The sequence below is a fragment of the Hypanus sabinus genome, chromosome 1 (assembly GCF_030144855.1).
Source record: "Hypanus sabinus isolate sHypSab1 chromosome 1, sHypSab1.hap1, whole genome shotgun sequence".
Classification (NCBI taxonomy): domain Eukaryota; kingdom Metazoa; phylum Chordata; class Chondrichthyes; order Myliobatiformes; family Dasyatidae; genus Hypanus; species Hypanus sabinus.
The window spans coordinates 146007228-146031264 of NC_082706.1; the positions used below are offsets into that span (position 1 = coordinate 146007228).

At 47.4% G+C, this 24037-nt stretch overlaps 1 protein-coding gene across 2 annotated transcripts in view; it reads left to right on the plus strand.

Moving 5' to 3' along the window:
• LOC132398629 (arf-GAP with GTPase, ANK repeat and PH domain-containing protein 3-like) overlaps positions 1-24037 on the plus strand; it is a 501357-nt gene that overhangs the window by 464827 nt on the left and 12493 nt on the right. For both annotated transcript variants that reach the window (XM_059978331.1, XM_059978321.1), the window contains exon 14: positions 482-704. In XM_059978331.1, the coding sequence (XP_059834314.1) occupies positions 482-704 (223 nt within the window). The remainder of the gene's footprint in view (positions 1-481; positions 705-24037) is intronic.

Here is a 24037-nt window from a genome sequence, read left to right on the forward strand (position 1 = left end):
GTCAGTGTATTACAGGCCACATGGCTCCTATGAGTCAGTGTATTACAGGCCACATGGCTCCTATGAGTCAGTGTGTTACAGGCCACATGGCTCCTATGAGTCAGTGTATTACAGGCCACATGGCTCCTATGAGTCAGTGTGTTACAGGCCACATGGCTCCTATGAGTCAGTGTATTACAGGCCACATGGCTCCTATGAGTCAGTGTGTTACAGGCCACATGGCTCCTGTGGGTCTTTGTCAGCAGTGTTAGATTCTAATGCAGTGTGTCCCTGTTGTCACAGGCCTTTGCTCCTATGTGCCTATGTGTTATAGGCTACTGCACATGTGTCTCCTTGTTGCAGGCCACTGCTCCTGTGCCTCCTTATTATAGGTCACTGCTGCTAGCATTACTGGCCACTGCTCTTGCAAGTCTCTGTGTTACAGGCTGACGCCCCATTCTCGTTTCCACCATAGCTGAATGTTACCTGCTTTATTTGACAGATCCTGACTGGGCGAGTTTGAACCTCGGAGCCTTGATCTGCATTGAATGTTCAGGTATCCATCGGAACCTGGGTACGCACTTGTCGCGGGTGCGCTCCCTGGACCTGGATGACTGGCCGGTTGAGCTGATCATGGTGATGACCGGCATTGGGAACGCCATGGCTAACAGCGTGTGGGAGGACTCAACACAGGGGCTGGTTAAACCCACCCAGGACAGCAGTAGGTAAGGACACAGCTTGTGTCCCCAGATCCGTGTGTCCGTGTACATAAGCACTGATTTTGTGTGTGTGTGCACACGGTGTGGTTTTCTGTTGGCATAGAACACTACAGCACAATACAGGCCCTTCAGCCCTCCATGTTGTGCTGACCCATATAATCCTTAAAAAAATTACTAAACCCACACTACCCCATAACCCTCCATTTTTCTTTCATCCATGTGCCTGTCCGAGAGGCTCTTAAATACCCCTAATGTTTTAGCCTCCACCACCATCCCTGGCAAGTCATTCCAGTCACTCACAACCCTCTGTGTAAAAAAACTTACCCCTGATGTCTCCCCTAAACTTCTCTCCCTTAATTTTGTACACATGCCCTCTGGTGTTTGCTATTGGTGCCCTGGGAAACAGGTACTGACTATCCATCCTATCTATGCCTCTCATAATCTTGTAGACCTCTATCAAGTCCCCTCTCATTCTTCTACGCTCCAAAGAGAAAAGTCCCAGCTCTGCTAACCTTGCTTCATATTACTTGTTCTCCAAACCAGGCAACATCCTGGTAAATCTCCTCTGCACCCTCTCCATAGCTTCCACATCCTTCCTATAATGAGGTGACCAGAATTGAACACAATACTCTTCCCTGTTAAAGAAGCCTAGCATCCCATAGGCCTTCTAAAACTACCCTATCAACCTGTGCAGCGACCTTGAGGGATGTATGGATTTGAACCCCAAGGTCCCTTTGTTCATCCACACTCTTAAGTAACTGACCTCTGGTTTGTCCTTCCAAAATGCATCACCTCACACTTGTCCGGATTGAACTCCATCTGCCATTTTTCTGCCCAACTCTGCAGCCTGTCTATATCCTCTTGTAACCTTCAACAACTTACAGCTCTATCCACAACTCCTCCAATGTTTGTGTCATCTGCAAACTTATTCACCCATCCTTCCTCCTCTTCATCCAGGTTATTTATAACAATCACAAATAGCAGGGGTCCCAGGACAGATCCCTGTGGCACTCCACTAGTCACCGACCTCCAGGTAGAATACTTTCCTTCCACAACTACCCTCTGCTTTCTTCCTTTAAGCCAATTTTTTATCCAGTCAAGGTTCCACTTATCCCAAGCCTCATGACTTTCTGGATGAATCTCTCATGAGGGACCTTGTCAAATGCTTTGCTAAAGTCCATGTAGACCACATCCACTGCCCTACCCTCATCAATTTCTTTTGCTACCTCTTCAAAAAACTCAGTCATGCTCGTGAGGCATGATCTTCCCTTCACAAAGCCATGTTGACTATCCATGAGTAGACTGTACTTCTCCAAATGCACGTAGATCCTAACCTTAAGAATCCTTTCCAGTAGTTTGCCTACCACCGTCGTAAGACTCACCGGTCTATAGTTCCCAGGTTTCTCCCTATTACCTTTTTTAAACAAGGGAACTACATTTGCCATTCTCCAGTTCTCTGGCACTTCTCCTGCAGCCAAAGAGGATTCAAAGATCATTGCTAATGCTCCTGTGACCTCTTCTCTCAATTCCCACAACAACCCGGGGTGTATCATATCCGGCTCTGGGGATTTATCAATCTTAATGTTTTTAAGAAGATCCAGCATTTCCTCTTCCTTAATCTGCACGTTGTCCAGCACACAGGCCTGCTCTACTTTGACCTCCTGATCAATATCCTTTTCACTTGTGAATACTGAAGCAAAGTATTCATTTAGGACCTCCCCAACCTCCTTCGCTTCCAGGCACATGTTGCCCTCTTTAAACTTTAGCGGTCCCACCTTCATTCTCATCATCCTCCTATTCTTCACATACGCATAGAATGCCTTGGGGTTCTCCTTAATCCTACATGCCAAGGCCTTCTCATGCCCCCTTCGAGCTCTCCTAAGTCCTTTCTTTAGCTCCTTCCTGGCTACCCTATATTTCTCATAAGTCCTTTCTACTTCCTGCTTCTTATATCTAACATATGCTTCCTTTTTCCTCTTAACGAGTTGCCTTACATGTTTCTTCAGCCACGGTTCCCTTTTCCTACCATTTTTTCCTTGTCTCAGTGGGACAAACCTATCCTGAACCCAGCTCAAGTGGTCCCTAAACTTCTCCCACATTACTTCTGTGCTTTCCCCTTTGAACATCTGTTTCCAATTTACTATCGCTAGTTCCTGCCTCATCCCTTCAAAGTTAGCCCTTCCCCAGTTAAGCACTTTACCATTTTGTCTGATTTTATCCCTTTCCATAGCTATGTTGAAGCTAAGGGAGTTGTGGTTACTCTCACCAAAATGCTCCCCCAAGAGGTCTGTCACCTGACCAGGTTCATTACCCAGAACTAGATCCAGTATAGCCTCTCCTCTCGTTGGCCGGTCCACATACTGTGTCAGGAATCCTTCTTGAACACACCTGACAAATTCAGCCCCATCTATCCCCCTTGCACTCAGGAGGTGCCAGTCAATATGAGGGAAGTTGAAATCACCCATAACTACTACCCTGTATTTCCTGCACCATTCTAAAATGCTGGAGGATGTTGTCAGGAGAACCTTTGGCTGTCGATACTGGTGAGGAACTGCAGTGCAGATGCTGGAAACCTGAAGTCAATACTGGGAAGCATCTGTGGCTAGGGAGAAGCACAGTGAAGAAGGTTCGAACATCTGCGACAAGCAGCACTCCTGAATCTGAGGGTATTTGGTTGGAACCTCTGACCCTCCGCAACCAGCTGGTTTAAAATCTACTTGAACTACATCTGCTAATATGATGAAAGGATGGTGTGCAGATGGGTGAAAGATAAATGGAGGGCTATGTGGGAGGGAAAAGTTAGATTGATCTTAGTGCAGATCTTGGGCCGAAGGCCTGTACTAAGCTGTTTTGTTCTATAACCGTAACCCCCCCTTTGAGAAGACTCTAGTAGTGTCTTCAGCTCAATTGGAGACTGATGTAACGTCTTCAATGAGCACATTTTCTTTTCTGCCTCCGATCGGCCTCTGCCCTTCATTTTCTCCAATTTCTAACTCACTCACATGTAGAATATTTTGACTTTTTACGTTCAGTCATTTCCAGTGTGCAGAGGTTGAGGCAAAGATGCCTTTATGGTCGATAACTCAGGGTTGGCCCTGGACTCTGCTGTTGTCCCTGGGTCAGTGGCCATGTCTGGTTATGCACCACTGCCACCATGTTGTATTGGCTGATTTTCCTCAGATCCTCTGAATGCAGACTGATCAGATACTGAGAGTAGTGTGAAGTGAAGTGAGCTGCCAGTGGAAGTAGTGGGTGTGGGTTCAATTACAAAATTTAAGGGAAGTCTGGATAAGTGTGTGGATGGGAGGGATATGGAGGGTCAATGGGGACTAGGCAGAATAACAGTTTGGCAAAGACTAGATGGGCCAAAGGGTCTTTTTCTGTGCCATAGTATTCTATGATACTAGAATTAGAATCAGGTTTAATATTGCTGACATACGTCATAAGATTTGTTATTTTGTGGCAGCAGTACATTGCAAAATGTAACAAAACTATAAATTAAAAGGATAGTGAGGTAGTGTTCATGGGTTCAATGTCCATTCAGAAATCTGATGGCAGAGGGAAAGAAGCTGTTCCTAAAATGTTGAGCGTGTGTCTATAGGCTCTTCCACCTCCTCCTTGATGGTAGCAATGAGAAGAAAGCATGTCCTGGGTGATGGGGATCTTTAATAATGGATGCCGCCTTTTTGAGGCATCACCTTTTGAATGTACCCTAGATGCTGAGGAGGCAAGTGCCCATGATGGAGCTGGCTGAGTTTATAACTTCCTACAGCTCTTTCTGATCCTGTGCTGTGGCCCCTCCATACCAGACTGTGATGAAACCAGTTAGAATGTTCTCCACAGTACAGCTGCGGAAATCTTTGATGACATACCAACCCTTCTCGGACTCCTAATGAAATGTAGCTGCTGTCATGCCTTCTATGTAATTGCATCAATATGCTGGGTCCAGGATAGATCCTTAGAAATGTTGACACCTAAGTACTTGAAACTGCTCACCCTTTCCACTTCTGATCCCTCAATGAAGACTGGTGTTTCTTGAAGTCCACAATCAATTCCTTGATCATACTGACGTTGAACACGAGGTTGCTGTTGCAACACCACTCAACCAGCTGATCTGTCTCGCTCATGTATGCCTCCTCGTCATCATCTGAAATTCTGCCAACAATAATTATGTCATCAATAAATTTATAGATGGTGTTTGAGCTGTGGGTGTAGCGAGATTAGAGCAGTAGGCTAGGCATGCATCCTTGTGGTTTCCCAGGAGGAAATATTATTTCTTATATGCACAGACTGTGCTCTCTCGTTGAGGAAGTCAAGGATCCAGTTGCAGAGGGAGGTACAGAGGCCCAGGTTTTGGAGCTTATTGATTAGAACTGATGGCATGATTGTGTTGAACGCTCAGATGTAGGTATTGCTACTGTCCAGGTGATCCAAGGCTGAGTGGAGAGACAGTGAAATTACATCCACTCTAGACCTATTGTGGCGATAGGCAAATTGCAGTGGGTCCAGGTCTTTGCTTAGGCTGGAGTTGATTCTGGCCATGACCAACCTGACCAACCTCTCAAAGCACATCATCACAGATATGAGTGTACTGGGTGATATTTTTTTGAGGCAGCTCACCCTGCTCTTTTTGGGCACTGGTATGATTATCACCCTTTTGAAGCAGGTGGGAATGGAGTCCGGGGCTCACATCAAGGACAGAGCCACAGATATGATGTTCCTTCCAGTGGGTGTCGATTCTTCTCTCTGCCTTTTTGGTTCTTGGTGGGTTGGGCTCTTGAGTGTTAGATGGATCCCTGAAGCAATAGGTCTACAGCAGATGTTATCTCAATGGCTCTTCACACAACCCAGGAACATCTGGACATCAAAGATGCATACATCAGGATGTTCTTTATAGATTACAGCTTGGCATTTAACACCATCATCCCCTGTAAAATAATCAGAAGTAGACCTGGGCCTCAGTACTCCCCTGTTCAATTGGATTCTGGATTAACTCACTTGCAGGCCCCAGTCAGTTTGGATTGGCAAAAACATCTCCACAATCTCCATCAGCACAGGAGCACCACAGGGGTGTGTACTTAGCTTCCTTCTAATCACTTTACATCTATGAGTGTGTGGGTAAGTACAGCTCCAAAACCATATACCAGTTTGCTGATTACACCACTGCTGTGGGCTGTATCAAAGGAGGGAGACTGAAAATTTGGCTGAGTGGTATAATAACAACAACCCCTCACTCAATGTCAATAAGACCAAGGAACTGATAGTAGACTGTAGGAGAAGGAAGCCAGAGGTCCATGAGCCAGTAATCATTGGAGGATCCGAGGTGGATAGGGTTAGTAACTTTAAATTCCTGTGAGTCATTATCTCAGAGGACCTGTCCTGGACCCATCATATAAATGTTATTGCAAAGAAAGCACAATACCTCTAGTTCTCCATCAAAAATTGTGGCAAACCTATGGATGTGTGCTGACTGGCTGCATTACGGCCTGGTATGGGAACACCAAAGCCTTTGAGCAGAAAATCCTACAGAAGGTAGTAGATTGGGCCCAGTACATCACGGGTAAAACCTTCCCAACCACTGAGCACATCCACATGAAATGTTCCAGCATCCATCAAAGACCCTCACCACCCAGGCCATGCTGTTTTCTCAGCGCTGCCATCAGAAGAAAGGTACAAGTGCCTCAGGACTCACACCACTAGGTTTAGGAACAGTTACAACCCGTCAACCATCAGGCTCTTGAACAAAATGGGATAACTACACTCATTTACAGACTCTTTTATCTTGTTATTTCATGCTTATTATTTATTGCTATTTATTTATTATCTGCATTTGCAGTTTGTTTACAGTTTACAGATCCTGTTTACAGTTACTGTTCTATAGATTTGCTAAGTATGCCCACAGAAAAAAACAATCTCAGGGTTGTATGTGGTGATATGTATGTACTCTGATAATAAGTTCTACTTTGAACTTTGACTGTGGACAGTTGTGGTTGAGAAAACATTGCTGGTGTAAGCAGTGTGGACTTGATTGCTTATCTTGAGTTCCACCCTGATCCAACACTTCGTCAGAGTGCCCACAAGGGGTTAAACGGCAGGGAAGTTTGCTGTGTCGCCAGGGGCAGTATGGCCGGTCTCTTCACTTTTTCATTTCAGCCTCAGTAACTGTTCTCGTAAGGGTCTGAACCTATTAATCTTGTCTGTGGCCAATCAATAAAGATAGTTCCCTGAATGAAGATATGGTGGAGACTTGACAGGCATGGTAGCATCGCCTGGGTGCCGAAGGCAGGCATGAGCACAGTTTGTGTGAGAGGAAGCCTGGCCTTCCACTTGTCTGGAGCCTCAGACCTTCCAGCTGGTGTGCTAGTCTTTCTCATTTGTTTCTGCGCTGAAAACAGCTTGGAACTGAGATGTTTTATTCAAAGTTTTCATCAGAACTCAAGCAGACCTGCTTCCCTTTGTGTTCAGGATGCAGAAACCCATCCAGTCCCAGGGCAAAGTTACCCACACCCAGGTTAAAGTCATACCCATCCAAGGTACAGTGATCCAATAGCAAGGTACAGACATCCTCACCCAGTGCACAGACACTCACATCCAGCATACATAACACACCCACCAGAGTATCGCCACCCATTCTCAAGGTGCAGCCACCCACACCCAGGGTACAGACATCCAGTTATTGCCAGTGCTCATCCCGCACTGAGGATCCTGAATTGAACAGGGTTGGAGTTCGCTAAGACTGCTCCCCCAGGGCAGGAGGGAGAGTGTAGCTGCACTGTGTGTGGGTGTGCCCCTGACCCTGTCCCTCATACTCCTGTCCGGTGTGTCCTGAGACGGTGTGGACCTGCATTCTCTGGCTCCTTCACCCTCCCTCTGCAGTATCAGCTGCAAACAAACAAGAAATGGGTGGTTTTTACATCAGAATAAAAACTAATGAGGCGATTTTTAATGAGTTAAAGCAGGGAACCTTGTAAATGCATTAAAGTGCCAGGAGCTTGCACGGTCGGGCATTTGACTGCTTTTACGTTCAGCTTTGAGTGATTGCTCACCAGCTTTTTACATTCAGAGTATGCAGTGGGAACACATGTTCTACATGTCCACAGGTCCTCATGGTTAAACCAACAAGTGGTCACACTGGTCTTTAGGGAGGGACATCCGTCCCCAGACAAGGCCAACGTGGGTTCCAACGTTGCTTCTCAGGATTGGAAGAAACTCTCCACAGTGAGCAGAACCAGTAATAGATCACTCAGCTCCAGCATTCTACAACATCCAGTCAACATTTGATCTCAGCAGCACTGTTCTAGCTGAACCCCATCATCCCTGATTTGCATAATATCCATCAATTTGTCAGTCTCTTCTGAGTAACACTGTGACACTCTTTCCACAGACCACTTCAGCCAGAGCTCGACCTCCTGCTCACAGCTACTGAGAACCTTAAAGAGGGTTCCTGCTCCTCATCACTGCCCAACAACCCAGGGTTAGAGAGGGATGGGAACAACCAGGATTCCTTCTCCTCGTCACTCATCAATGACCCTGGGCTTAGAGAGAGAGAGAGAGAGAGGGAATCAACCTGGGTTCTTGCTCCCCTTCACTGCCCTATGATGCCAGGATTAGTGAGAGGGGAAATCAGGATCAGGCTTATTATCACTGTCTTACATGGCATGAAATTTGTTGTTTTGCAGCAGCAGTACAGTGCAAAAACATTACATTACCACAAATTACAAATAAGCAGAACAAGACAAAAGGAACAGTGAGGCAGTGTTCAAGAATTCACATAAATCTGATAGCAGAGGGGATGGAACGGTTTCTTGAATTGTAGACTATGGGTCTGCAGGCTCCTATCCCTCCTCCCCGATCATAGTAACAAGAAGAGGGCATGTCCGAATAATGAGGGTCCTTAATGATTGATGCTGTCTTCTTGAGGCATCTCCCCTTGAAGGTGCTTCGATGACAGGGAGAGTTGTGTCCATGATGAAGCTGTTGTGATCCTGTGACTTGGAGCTTCCAGACCTGCCTGTGATACAACCACTCAGAATGCTCTCTTCTGTACATCTAGAAATTTGCAAGAGTTTTTGGTGAGACACCAAATCTCCTCAGACTGCTATTGAAGCATAGCCGCTGGCATGCCTTCTTTATGATTGTTTCACTGTGTTGGGCCCAGGAAAAATCCTCTGAGATGTTGACACCCAGGGACTTGAAGCTGCTCACCCTTTCCACCACTGACCACTCCCTGAGGATTGGTGTGTTCTCTCTGACTTCTTGAAGTCCACAATCAATTCCTTGGTTGTGCTGACACTGCGAGTGAGGTTGTTGTTGCAACACCACCCAACCGGCTGATCTGTCTCACTCCTGTGCACTTGCTCATTTCTATCTGAGATCTTGCCATTCAACAGCGGAAACACCTTTGAATTTATAGATGCTGTTTGAGCTGTGACTAGCCATAGTCATGAATGTAGACAGAGTAGAGCAGTGGGCTAACCACACATCCTTGAAGTGCACCAGTGCTGATTGTAAGTAATGAGAGATGCTATTACTGATCATATTAACTGTGGTCTCCCAATGAGGAAGTGAAGGATTCAGTTGTAGCGGGGGGGGGGGGGGGGGGTACAGAGGCCCAGGCATCGAAGCCTGGTGATTAATACAAGTAAATGATGGTATTGAACGCTGAGCTGTAATTGATAAACAGCAGTCTGATGTGTGTTTTGCTGTTATCTAGATGCTCCAAAACCAAGTGGAGAGCCAGTGAGATTGCATCTGCTGTACATCTGTTGTGGTATTAGATGAACAGCAGTAAGTCCAGCTCCTTTCTCAGGCAGGAGTTAATCCTCCCAAAGCACTTTATCACAGTAGATGTGACTACTATTGGACGAGAGCAGTTGAGGCAGGGCATTGATATGATTGATATCTTTGGGTGGGAAACCCTGACTGCAACAGTGAGAGATTGAAGATGTTCTTGAACACTCCAGTCAGCTAGGAGCTGACACCTTGCCAGAGTTCACCCTCTTAAAGGATGTTCTGATGTTGGCCTCCGAAGCAGAGATCACTATCCAGTGACCCCTAGACTAGGGAGAGGAGGGGCAGGGTTTTGGGCTTTGCTGCACAGTCCCTGAGGAGGAAGATGGGTGCTTGGCTGAGTTCCTGCTTGATGCTGGAGACTGTGCAAAGCATCATGTCATGGAAGGGCAAGAGGCAGAATTATTGGATTCTGGTGGCAAGGATCTGGCAGTGTAAAGGTTAATTAGTGCGGAGTAAATTAGAAGTGTTGGTATAATTTCATTGCAACCTCTAATGCAGATAGAAGCACAATCGCTTTAATTATCAGAGAGGTTCACTGTATTCCCCTGACAGGTGTAATTAACTGCAGGGAATGTTGTTGGGTAGTGTGAATGCCACAGCCTCTATCTGCCCCACTACATTAGTCTTGACCTCCTCATTAATCTTCTCACCTCTGCTTTCTGCTCTCTGTACCACATTGCTCACCATTTCTTATCCTTTACAACTGTCCTATCAGGTATCCTCGCTCTCTTGCACCCCCCCCCCCCACCTGCCCGGGGCAAGACAGTAAACTGTTCTGATCTGCACCCTCTACTTTGTCTCACAACTGATTTTCTGACCTGTCTCTTTCTGACTGTGTCTGGTAATGAGGTCTGTTGTTAACCCTTTCCAACTTGCTTCCAATGGTCACCCTGAACCTGTGAAAATGCCAGAGTGAAGCAGTGAGGCACCTGACGAGGGGTCTTGGGGATGGAGGACATTGGGATGGAGATGAGAAAAGTGGCAGAAGTTGGGTGTCAGTGGGGGGGAGGGGGTGGAAGATAGGTTTGGAGGTCTCAGTCCTTAGTAATGCAAGTGATCAAAGTGGTGATGATTTTGCTGTGCTGAGGCAATGATTAGGGTTGTGCCGTTTGGTTCAAGAACTGAATAATTGAAGGGAAGGAGCTGGGGGTGTGGGACCTCAGGTGCCCGCTATGAGCTGTGAACAGATAAACCGTATCTGTGTGAAGCTGATCCTCAGAGATGATCACTGACGGAGCAAGTCTTCCACCACTTTACCCCTCTGCTGATTACACACTATTAATGGTTGGTTAAATTTTAATCTCTAGTTTCTTGCCCCCTTCCGCACTGAGCCATATTAATTAATCTGCATCTACTGAGCATCCTGCCTTTTCACTCAGCTTCCTTTGCCTCTCACCTTGTTAATTTAATTACCTAGCCCTTCACCTTGCGTCTTGTACTACTAATGAGATCGGTGTCACCAACACACTCCGAGACTCATTAATCCTTGGGAGCCCCATTATGCAGGCACTGTGGCGACCCACTTTCTGTGCAGGCGAAACGATTCACAAATAGCCAGTGCGCGGGGGGAGACTTCGGTAATGTACCTCTGACATCATTTCCGCCCGGAGAGGGCGGGCGCTAGGGATTAAATGCCAGCGCTGCGAAGTTTGAATAAGCTAGTCTCAAAACGACTTAGTTTCGTTATTTCAGCGCTGTGTGTAGCACATCGCTACATTGGTGACCCGGACGGTCCAAACAGGATTTGGACCAAAGATGACCGACTCTTCATCTGTTCACACAGTTTCGCTAAAACTGCCAACTTTCTGGACGCTGCGACCACACGTGTGGTTTAGCCAAGCAGAAGCCCAGTTCCAGATTCGGCAGATATCTTCTGATTTCACACGTTACTACCACGTGGTGAGCGCCCTTGACAGGGGACGGCCGCCCAGGTTGAGGATTTTATACAGTTGCCCCCGGAAGAAGGCAAATATGAAGCATTCAAAGCGCTGCTCATTGGGACCTTTGGCCTCTCGCGGTGTGAGCGGGGTGCCCGCCTGCTTCACCTGGATGGTTTGGGAGGCAGACTGCCGTCAGCATTGATGAACGAGATGCTGGCCCTGGCTGACAGACACAAGCCTTGCCTCCTGTTCCAGCAAGCGTTCCTAGAGCAACTGCCCAGTGACATACATCTGCTGCTGGCCGACACAGATTTCAGTGACCCCCGGAAGGTGGCGGCTCGGGCAGACGTGCTGTGGAAAGGCAAGAGGGAGAGTGTGGCATCCGTCGGTCAGATTACCAGGCCACACGCCCAACAGCAGACCTGACCAGGCCCGGCAGTGGGGCGCACACAACACAGAGGCAGGAGTGAGGAGGCCAGTGAACAGCGGTGTTTCTACCACCAGCGGTGGGGCACAAACGCCCGCCCTGCAAGAGCCAGGGCCAGCAGCCGCCAATGACTATGGCGGCTGGCCACCAGGACAGCCTCTTGTACGTCTGCGACAAACAGTCGGGATGCCGGTTCTTGGTCGACACCGGAGCGGAGATCAGCATCTTGCCCCCAATGAGGTATGACACCCGCAACAGGAAGCCAGGACCCACCCTCAGGGCTGCAAATGGCAGCACGATACAGACCTAAGGCACCCACACAGTGCAGCTGCAGTTCGGTGCCAGCCGGTTCACGTGGGACTTCACACTGGCCGCGGTGGCCCAACCGCTCCTGGGGGGGCACTTCTTGCGAGCTCACAGCCTGCTGGTCAACTTGCAAGGGAAAAAACTGGTGCATGCCAAGACTTTTCAGACTTTCTCCCTGAGTGAAGCCAAGTTGTCGGCCCCACACCTGGACTCCATCACGCTGTCGGACAACGAATTCACCAGAATCCTGGCGGACTTTCCATCGATTCTGGCACCGCAGTTCACGGCAGCCATGCCCAGACACGGGGTTCAGCACCACATTCCAACCCAGGGACCACCCCTCCACGCCCGCGCACGAAGGCTCCCCTCGGAAAAGCTCCGCCTGGCGAAGGAGGAGTTCAAGAGGATGGAGGAATTCGGGATCATACGGAGGTCCGACAGCCCATGGGCCTTCCCCCTGCACATGGTGCCCAAAACAGCTGGGGGTTGGAGACCATGTGGCAACTACCGCAGACTGAACGAGGCTACAACTCCAGACCGCTACCCCGTGCTGCACATACAGGACTTTGCAGCAAACCTGCACGGGGCAAGAATATTTTCCAAAGTAGACCTCGTCCGGGGATACCATCAAATCCCAGTGGACCCTGAAGACATCCCCAAAACAGCACTCATCACCCTGTTCGGCCTGTTCGAGTTCCTCCGAATGCCATTCGGCCTGAAGAATGCCGCACAGACGTTCCAGCAGCTAATGGATGCGGTGGGACGCGACCTAGATTTTGTGTTCATCTATTTGGACGACATCCTTATAGCCAGCAGTAGTCGCCAGGAGCATCTGTCCCACCTCCGCCAGCTCTACTCCCACCTGAGTGATTTCGGCCTCACGATCAACCCGGCCAAATGCCAGTTCAGTCTCGATACCATCGACTTCCTGGGCCACAGGATTACCAAAGATGGAGAAACACCTCTGCCCGCCAAGGTAGATGCGATCTGCCACGTTGCCCGCCCCAACACGGTCAAAGGCCTACAGGAGTTCGTTGGTATGGTGGACTTCTACCACCATTTCCTCCCCTCAGCAGCCTGTATCATGCGCCCTTTGTACACCCTGATGTCGGGTAAAGGTAAGGACATTACTTGGGACGAGGAGGCCGCGGCCGCTTTCGTCAAAGCCAAGGAAGCCTTGGCAGATGCCGCGATGCTGGTGCACCCCAGAACGGACGTTCCGACTGCACTCATGGTGGACGCATCCGACACAGCAGTCAGTGGGGTGCTGGAGCAGCTCATCGAGGGGCGCTGGCAACCCTTGGCGTTCTTCAGCAAGCACCTACGACCACCCGAACTCAAGTACAGTGCTTTCGACCGGGAGCTGTTGGCACTGTATCTGGCAATCCAGCATTTCAGGTACTTCTTAGAAGGCAGGCCATTCACCGTGTTCACGGACCACAAACCGTTGACCTTCGTGTTCACGAAGGTGTCCGATCCCTGGTCGGCTCGCCAGCAACGACATCTGTCCTACATCTCCAAGTACATGACGGACATCCAGCATGTCTCGGGAAAGGACAATGTTGTGGCGGACGCACTCTCCAGACCAGCTGTCCAGGCCCTGTCCCTGGGGGTGGACTATGCAGCATTGGCGGAGGGGCAGCAGGCAGACGACGAGATGCCCAGCTACAGGACCGCAGTCTCGGGTTTGCAGCTGCAGGACTTTCTCGTAGGCCCAGGTGAGAGGACCCTCCTGTGCGACATGGCTACTGGCCAACCTCACCCCATCATCCCGGCAGCCTGGAGGCAGTGAGTTTTCGACTCCATACACGGTTTGGCGCACCCATCTATCAGGACAACCGTTCGGCTGGTCTCCAGCAAGTTCGCGTGGCACGGACTTCACAAGCAGGTCAGTGAATGGGCCAGAACGTGCGCGCAGTGCCAAACAGCCAAGGTGCAGCAGCACACTAAAGCTCCACCGCAGCAGTTCGAACCCACCCACTGGAGGTTCGACCACATTCATGTGGATATCGTGGGCCCCCTACCAGTGTCCCGAGGAGCGCAGTACCTCCTAACTATGGTAGACCGGTTCACGAGGTGGCCAGAGGCGGTCCCGCTCACTGACACATCTGCCAATTCCTGCGCCCGAGCACTGATCGCAACCTGGGTAACACGCTTCGGGGTACCGGCCCACATTACCTCCGACAGAGGTGCCCAGTTCACCTCCAGCCTGTGGTCGGCTGTGGCCAGCCTGTTGGGAACGCAGCTACACTACGCTACTGCCTACCACCCACAGTCGAACGGACTAGAACTGGGTGGACGAGCTTCCCTGGGTCCTGCTTGGAATTCGTACAGTGCCCAAAGAGGATCTGCACGCGTCGTCGGCCGAGTTGGTGTACGGCGCATCCCTGGCCGTCCCAGGAGAGTTCATACCAGCCCCAAGGGGGCAAGAGGAAGAACCCGCAGCAGTCCTGGACAGACTACGCGAAAGGCTCAGCAACCTGGCCCCCGTACCAACTTCACAGCACGGACGGATCCCAACCCATGTACCCAAAGACCTGCAAAACTGTAAGTTTGTGTTTGTACAAAGGGGCGGACACCGGGCACTGCTACAGCGGCCGTACGAGGGGCCATTCAAGGTGATCGACAACAACAGGTCCAAGTACATTCTGGACATTGGGGGGAGAGAGGAGGTTTTCACGGTGGACCGACTCAAACCAGCCTATACGGACTTGGCACCGTGGCGCAGAGGCAGACCTCCCAAACAGAGGCTGATCCAGACTGTGGACATTGGGGGGGGTGTATTGCCGGTTCTGGGGGGGGAGGGGTTATGTGGCGACCCAGTTTCTGCACAGGCGAACTGGCTCACAAATAGCCAGCATGAGGGGGGAGACTTTGGTAATGCAACTCTGACATCATTTCTGCCTGGAGAGGTCAGGCACTAGGGATTAAATGCCAGCGCCACAAAGTTTGAATAAACTAGTCTCGAAACGACCTACTGACTGCATGTTGTTATTTCAGCGCTGTGTGTAGCACAGTTGTTGTTCAGTAATTCTTTCACACATGTTGTTATTCCCACAGGGACTTGGCGCATTTTTAAACACCAACACGAGGGACACACAGACCTTCACTGGAGCACAGAAACAGCAAGGGTCCTGTGGTACACTGCTGATCACATACTTCTGTTTACAAAAACACTGTCACCCTCTGCCTCCTAACACCAAGTTAAGCTGCTGGATCCAGTTAAGCAGGTTTCCTTAGAGCCCCAGGGCTCTGAGCTTTGGGCCAATCTCCATGTGGGATTTTGAAAACATCCCACTTAATCCATGAAGAACCACACTGTCTTCATTAGCGCATCTCATTACTTGGTGTCAGGGTACAACTTTGAGAAGGAGCTTCTGTAAACTTTGGCTTACTAGAGTTAGCATAGAGTCATAGAGGATGGAAGCAAGCTCTTCGATCCAACTGGTCCAGGTTGACCACAGCAACCTCCCTGCTAGCCCCAGATGCCCACATTCAGCCCATTACCCTCTAAACCACTCTCCTCAATGACCTATTCAAATGTCTCTTAGAAGTTGCGAATGACCATTTTACTGGCAACTCATTTCAGATCCTCACGATCCTCTGTGTAAAGAAGATTTTGCTCAGGTCTTTTTAAAATCTCTCTCCTTTTATATCTGTGCCCTCCATTTTTGGACTTCCCAACCCTGGGGGAAAGACTATGACCACCCTCCTTATCCATGCCCCTCGGGATTTTATAATACTCTGTGAGGTCACCCCTCATTCTCCTACACTACAAAATTAATATTCAGTGTAATGCAGACCCTCTAGTCCAGGCAGCGTCCTCATAAATCACTTCTGCACCCTCTCCAGCTTTACTATAAAAGGGTGACCAAAGCCATGCACAATACTCCCGACTTACATAAATACAACATGCTCCTAAACTCAGTGCCCTGACTGATGAAGGCCAGTGTGCCAAAGGCCCTCTTCACCACCCTGTCTATTTGCACAGCCGTGTTCAGCTTAATGGTGTTCTGGATTAACCCAGTGAGGGGAAATAACTCTTCTGTATCATTTGAGTACAGTAATATGTGGAGAGCTAATCCTCAAATTCTGGTGAGTCATTGGGAGATAGTGTGATGTCCATGAGTGGCCTGACGTAGGGAGGGTGAGTCTGCCCATTCAGGGGTTTGCAGAGACAGAGAGGTGGATTTGGTGGGGTGTAAGAATGCAGAGGACCAGTATTCCTGGAGTTTATGGCTTTGCCACCCTGTTCGCCGATACATCACGTCCACTGCAGCATGTATCCCTAACCCTACCTCTGTTTACCCACTTCTCCAGCCCCTGACCATCCCCACTGCATCTCCTTCCCAGCGACCGACTACCTATCTAGCACTGGTCTATCCCTCCAGTGCTCTCCCTGCTCCAGTCTTGGTCTGCAGCCTTTTCCACCAACATGTCTCCTCCACCAGCCCCTTTTGCTCTTCCTCACTGAACTGTCACTCAGTAACAGTGATGTGTTGGTTGCAGAAGTTGCTGAAGACAAAGGGAGAGACAGCAGGGGGACTAACTGGATTGTTCTTAGTTGGAGCTGGCATACACTTGATGGGTCAAATGGCCTGCTTCCTTTAACCATCTGAGACTCACTGAACTCCCCTCCACTAACAAGTCTACAGTTTCTCAACCATCAGCTTTACTGCTGTTGCACCTATTGTTCCAACTTCCTGCTGACCAAACCCCTGCCTGACCCCAGTCTCCAAGGAAAGCAAATACAATGTTGGCATTCATTTTTAGAGGACTAGAATATAAAAACAATGATGTAAATGTTGAGGCTTAATAAAGTATTGGTCAGACCACATTTGTGAACACTATTGGGCCCCATATCTAAGAAGATATGTGCGAGCATTAGAGAGAGTCCAGAGGAGGTTTACAAGAATGATCCTAGAATTGAAAAGATTAAGGTATGTGGAATGCCCGGGCTTGTATTCACTGGAGTTTAGAAGAATGGAGGGGGATCTCATTGAAACCTACCAAATATTGAAAGGCCTAAATAGAGTGGACATGCAGAGGATGTTCCCAGGAGTGGGAGAGTCTTAGACCAGAGGGCACAGCCTCAGAATAGAAGGACATCCCTTCAGAACAGAGATGAGGAGGAATTTCTTTAGCCAGAGTGTGGTGAATTTGTGGAATTCATTGCCACAAATGGCTGTGGAAGTCAAGTCATTGGGTATATTTAAGGTTAATTAGTAAGGGTGTCAAAGGATATGGGGAGATGGCAAGAGAATGGAGTTCAGAGGGGAAAAATCAGCCATGATTGAATGGTGGAGATTTGATAGGCCAAATGGCCCGATTCTGTTCATATGTCTTATGGTCTCTGCTGCTGCAAACCTCACTGCAGCCGATCACAGAACTCGGGGCAGTCAGAGCCTGTTCCAGAGGGCATGGGTTCCAAGTGAGAGAGGAAAGTTTAAAGGAGATGTACAAGGAGAGTAAGAGTAGTGGGTGCTAGGAATGTGCTGCCAAGTGTGGTGGTGGAAGATACATTTGCAATGTTTAAGAGACATTTAGACAGGCACATGAACAGAGTGGGCATCATCCACATTTTGCACATGTCAGCTCTGTCTGTCCTTGGTTTGTCTCTTGTGATTCATGTAGACCATCAAATTTGATGTTATTGGATCATTTAACTACAAGTTTTACTAAAATAGTGGAATACCTGGTGTTATTGTTGGCCTACTCAGCATTAGTGATTGGCTGAGTTTCAGCACAGCAAGTGGGGTTCTCAGCAAGCAGGTAACAGCCCATTCTGGGCTGGGAGCAGTAACATGTTCACAATCTCATTTCTATTCCATTCACATGAAAAAGCTTACAGCAAAGAGGGCAACAGTGGAAAGTGATTTGTGTTTCCCTATTAAAATGTGTTAGGAACTAATTAATCAGTAGTTATGGTACTTCCCAAAACCCAGCCTTTGGAATGACTCCAGTCGGATAAGTGAAGCTTGATATTAATTCTAATTATAGGCTGCCTTTAGCTGAGGGCTGTGTACTGCTGGAATATACAGGCTGGACCCTTAAAGGGACAGTAATCAAGAAGCAAGCAGTTGCAGTTGCTGGCGATCTGAAATCTTTTTGACAGCTCCAGCTACATCTATGTAGAGAGGAATAATGTTCACACCTCAGGAAGTCACTTTCCAGCAGAGCTAGGAGAAAGGTAGAAATCAACATCTTTTACTTTGCAGGAAGTGGGAGAGAAATGTCACAGGTTCGAGCAACAGGTTGGTGACTCTAATGGGGAATTGTTGAAGTCAGTGTTCTCACAGCCTCTGTGTGTCTCATCAGATGAGGTTCTGTTGTCTGAGCTAAGCCTCGCATCCAACTGAATGTGATCAGATCTGGGAGTGGAGGCTGCCATGGCTCCACATCCTGCAAATGGATTTGGGGAAAGTTTGCAGAGACAGGCTGTCTTGTATGAGGCTGGAAGTGCTTGCTGTAGGTCACCCAAGTCTCAAAGGTACCAGAGAACAGTGCTAACTGCTGCTCCACAGACGTCAGCTGTGTTCCCAGGTCATGATCTTCCCCCTCTTTCTCCTGTGATGCCCACGGTTGGCTTTGTGCACCAAATACACCATGGATGCTCTCTGACTGAGGGACGCATGTGCAACCATCGACAGCACACTGCGGCTCTTTGACTAAGGGACGCGTGTACAACCATTGACAGTGTACTGCGGCTGTCTGAATGACACGTGTACATCCGTCAACAGTGTACTGCGGCTGTCTGAATGACACGTGTACAACCGTCAACAGTGTACTGCGGCTGTCTGAATGACACGTGTACAACCATCGACAGTGTACTGCGGCTGTCTGAATGACACGTGTACAACCATCGACAGTGTACTGTGGCTGTCTGAATGACATGTATACCATCATCACCAGTGTACTATTGTTCTCTGATTGAGGGATATGTGTACAATCATTGCCAGCAGACTGTGGTGTGCTGACAGCAGTGTTTTTGTTTTTGGCATGCTCAGCAGGTCATGCGGCATCTCTAGAGGGAGGAACAGAAATAACCTTTCAGCACAACCGAGAACAGGTCTGTTTCAATTTACAGAATGGGAGAGGGACATAGAGAAGAAAGTGGATGTTGGACAGGTCGGTGTGTTGAGGCTTGTTAAGCGCAGCTAATCTCTCCGGAGAGGGTATAAGAAGAGGTAGACCAGAGTAAAAATGATGGAACTGTGGGAATATACATCACTGCAGTTGTAGGTTGGGAAATAAAAGGAAAATGTAACAGTTCAGGCAGCTTCTGTGTCCATTGTAGAGAGACTGTCATTATCATGGTTGGGTTCCATGATGACTCTGGGCTGCTGAGAACTGAGATTGAAGTAGACAACCTGGAGTGCCTTCCTGTAACAAGACCAGACTTTGTGCAGACCACTCCAAGTCAAATTTAAAGTTATTATCATTATGTTACAATTTACTACCTTAAAATTCATTTTCTTGCAGGCATTGCCAGGAAAAAATACAACAGAATTTATTTAAAAAACTATGCGTAAGAATTCAGAAGAATGAGTGACGACCTCATTGAAATCAATCGAATGTCCTTGATAGAGTGGATGTGGAGAGAATATTTCCTATGGCGGGAGTATCCAAGACCAGAAGATACAGCCTCAGTAAAAAGGGGTGTCATTTTAGAACGAAGATGAGGTGGAATTTCTTCAGCCAGAGTGGTGTATTTGTGGAATTTGTTATCACAGGCAGCTGTGGAGGCTAAGTCTTTATGTATATTTAAGGCAGAGGATGTTAAATTTTTGATTGGTCAGGGCATGAAGGGATACAGGGAGAAGGCAGGAGCTTAGGGCTGAGGGCAAATGGATCAGCCATGATGAAATAGTGGAGCAGATTTGTTGGGCCAAATGACCTAATTCTGTTCCTGTATCTTATGGTCTTCTAAACAGACTGACAAACAACCAAGTGCAAAAGACAAATCGTGCAAATAAAAATGTAATAGTGAGTGCATGAGCTGTAAAGAGTCCTTGAAAGCGAGTCTGTAGATTGTAGAATCGGTTCAGAGTTGTGGTGAGTGAAGTTTTCCAACCCGATTAAGGATCCTGATGGTTATAACTGATTAAATCTTAATGGTGTGGATGCTTGATTTGGCAGCTCTCAAAGTAAATGTGCTCAGTGGTGGGGAGGGCTTTGCCTGTGATGGACAGGGCTGTAACAACAACTTTCTGTAGATTTCATTCATGGGCCATAGTGTTTCCATACCAGGCCATAATGCAACCAGTTAAGATACTCTCCACCATGCATCAACAGAAGTGTTTCAAATTTTTGGTGATATGCCATATTCTGCTCCCATCCCCGAGTCTGCATGTGATCCAGAGGTGTTCATACATGTTTCTGCAATAGCAGCACTATCGTCAGAGGGATGTGATGCTGAGATAATCTCTGCTGGCTGTAGATTTCAGTGGATTGGGTGGGAAAATGACATTTCCTTTGCTAACCCTCATAGGCTGAGGCACTGTTTAGATTTACAGCACAGAAACAGGCCCTTTGGCCCAACTAGGCCATGCCAAACTATTAATCTGCCTAGTCCTATTGACCTGCACCCAAATCATAGCCTTTCATACCCCTCCCATCCATGTCATAAGTGTCAAAATCAGCAAAGACGTGGGTAATATTTTTGGCAAGTGTCAAAGTCTTTTTGCTGCATCTTGGCAAGGGTCTGAAAATTTTTTAAATTAAAGAAAAAAAATCAAAAATCACTGCTTTTTGAATTGGGCTCTGTTGGCCCAAATGGATAACATAACAGAAGCATACGCAACTGATGCCTTCCAATACTTTACCAACCATTGATGTCAGGTTCACTGGCCTATAATTTCCTGTATTATTCTTAGAGCCTTCTTTAAATGATGGAAAAACTTTGCCTATCCTCCAGCACCTCACCTGCAGCTAAGGAAGTTATAAATATCTCTGCTAGGGCCCAGCAATTTATATACTAGCTTCCCACAGGGTCTGAGGGGATTGTCAGGCCCTGGGGATTTGTCTACCCAGATTTGCCTCAAGACAGCAAACACCTACTCCTCTGAAATCTATATACGGTCCATGACCGTTTTGTCACTTCTATAAACGTGTCCATCTCCTGAGTAAATACAGATTAAAAAAATAAATTTAAGATCTTCCCCATCTCTTTGGCTCCATGCATAGATGGCTAATGTGATTTTCCAGAGGACCAATTTTATCGTTGCTATCCTTTTCCTCTTAATGTATTCATTAAAGCCTTTGGGAGTCTTCTTCACATTGTCTACTGGAGCAATCACGTGCCTTCTTTAAGTCCTTATGATTTTCATCTTAAGTGTTCTCTTGCATTTCTTTTACTCAAGTATCTCATTTGCAATTTCCTGCCTAAATCTGCAACACACCTTTCTTTATCCGAACCAGGGCCTCAATCTCTCTCAAAAACCAACTTTCCCTAAACTTGTTATCGTTGTCTTTTATTCTGATAGGAACATACAAACTTCGTACTCTCAAAATGCCAATGTTGAAGGCCTCCCACTTACTAAGCACACCCTTGTCTAGAAACAACTTGTCTCAATCTACACTTGCCAGATCCTCTCTGATAACATCAAAATTGGCCTTTCTGAACTGGAGAACCAGGCCTATCCCTCTCCATAATTATATTGACACTAATTGTATTATCATCACGAGATGCAAAGTGTTCCCCTACACAAACTTCTACCACCTGCCCTATCTCATTCCCTAATAAGAAATTTACTTTTTTTTCCCCACAATATGGGAGACCCAGTCAATATGTGAAAAGTAAAGATCACCTACTGTCACAACCTTATGTTACCTGCAACAGTCTACAATCTCTCTAAAAATTTGGTCCTCTAGTTCCCTTGGACATTTGGGAGATCTATAACATAATCCCATTAACGTGGTCATCGCTTTCTTATTCCTCAGTTCTACTCAAACAACCTCAGTAGACAAGTTGTTCAGTTTGTTCTGACTGAGCACTACCAAGACATTTTCCCTGACTAGTAATGCTATCACATCTTAAACAACAGAAGCCTGGAACATTGCCAGTATTGTCTCTCCTGCAACCAAGTCTCCCTAATGGCTACAATTCCACGTGCTGATCCATGCCTTAAGCTCATCCACCTTTCCTACATCATCCCTCACATTGAAATATACACAACTCAGAACATTAGTCCTGCTATGCTCAACCTTTTGATCCCTGAGTTTGTACGTAGGCTTAATGTCTTTCCTCACAGCCACTCCACTATTTGGTCTGGTGCTCTGGTTCCCATTCCCCTATGTCTCTAATTTAAATCTTGCCCCCCCCCCCCCCCATGCAACACTAGTAAACCTTCCCACAGGATAGTAGATCTCCATTTCAGGTACAAACAGCCCTATCCATACAGGTCCCACCTTCCCTGGAAAGGAGCCCAATAATCCATAACTTTAAAGCCCTCCCTCCTGCACCATCTCCTTGGCTACATTTTAAAATGTATGACCTTCCTATGTCTGACCTCAGTAGCATGTGGCATGGGTAGCAATCCTGAGATCCTGTCTTTTAACTTAGCACCTAACTCTGAGCTCAGTTTGCAGGATCTTGTCATTCTTCCTACCAATGTGGACCATGACCTCTGGCTGCTGTGAACGATCCAAGATGTTCCTGATGCTAGCTCCTGGGAGGCAAAATTCCATCGGAAATCTTGTTCACAGAACCTCTTGTCTGTTCCTCTAACCAATGAATCCTCTATCCTTTGTCTGTTCTCCCCCTTCCCTTCTGAGCCACAGAGCCTGACTCAGTGCCAGACACCTGGCCCTGTGGCTTTCCTCTGCTTGGTCATCTAACACCCGCCCCCCCCAAAAGATATCCAAAACAGTATACCTATTTTTGAGAAGAATGGCCACAGAGATACTCAACACTGATCGTCTCTATCCTCTCCCCCTCCTAACAGTCACCCAGTTACCTGTGTCCTGAACCTTGGATGTAGCTGCCCTCAGCCTCCCGAATGATCTGGAGTTCATCCAGCTCAAATTCCTTAATATAGTGTGAAAGAAGCTGTGGATGGACTTCTTGCATGTGTAGTCATCAGGGACTGTGATGGTCTCCCTATCTTCTCACATCCCATAAGAGCAGCATTCTACTGTCCTGCCAGACATCATCATTCCTCTAAATGTACAATAAGAAAGAAAGAAAACTAAAATGAGCTTCTACCTCTTCTCACCGAAGTGAACAGGTATTGGATAGGAACATTGCATAGGGATGTGTACTTATTGCGGACTAATGGAATTTGTGCAGTTAGGTATCAGACAAAGTGAGCTGAAGGACCTGTTTCTCTGCTGTACGATTCTCTATGTGAAAGAACCTTGCCACGAAACAAGATGATATATTAGAGGATCATCAAATTTGGCTTCATGGATTGAACCAAAGAACAAGGAGAGACCCATTTTTGAGAGTTTCCAACAGCTCGAGAGAGAGACTGGGAAAAAAGGTCACATTTCAATTGTGCAGAAGAAGTGTGTAATCGAGAGTAACTGAGATAGTCCGTGTAAAATGTGCAGGTTATGTCTGGGTGAACCTTTACAATATGAAGATTAACAGACAGCCATTCTGGATTTATTTTTAGGGAATGAAACTTGACAGGTGGAGGGAGTGGTTTTGTTGGGGTGATTATTGTTCACTTTGATTCGGCTCAGTTAAGAAAAAGGCAAAGCAGGAGCTAGGTTTGTAAGTTAGGACAGGACAGGCAGTGAATTGGATCCACTATGCAACAATAAATCAATCTCAGAGAATTAGGCATTCAAAAGGGATAAGGGCAAGTATGCTCCATTATAGAGGTTTCAAAACCTTTTATAACAACAAGGATACCAATACTTCATTTTGGGGGGGTGTTAAATAATGAATGGGATGTATATAGTAAAAGAGAATATTTGAAGGGTCT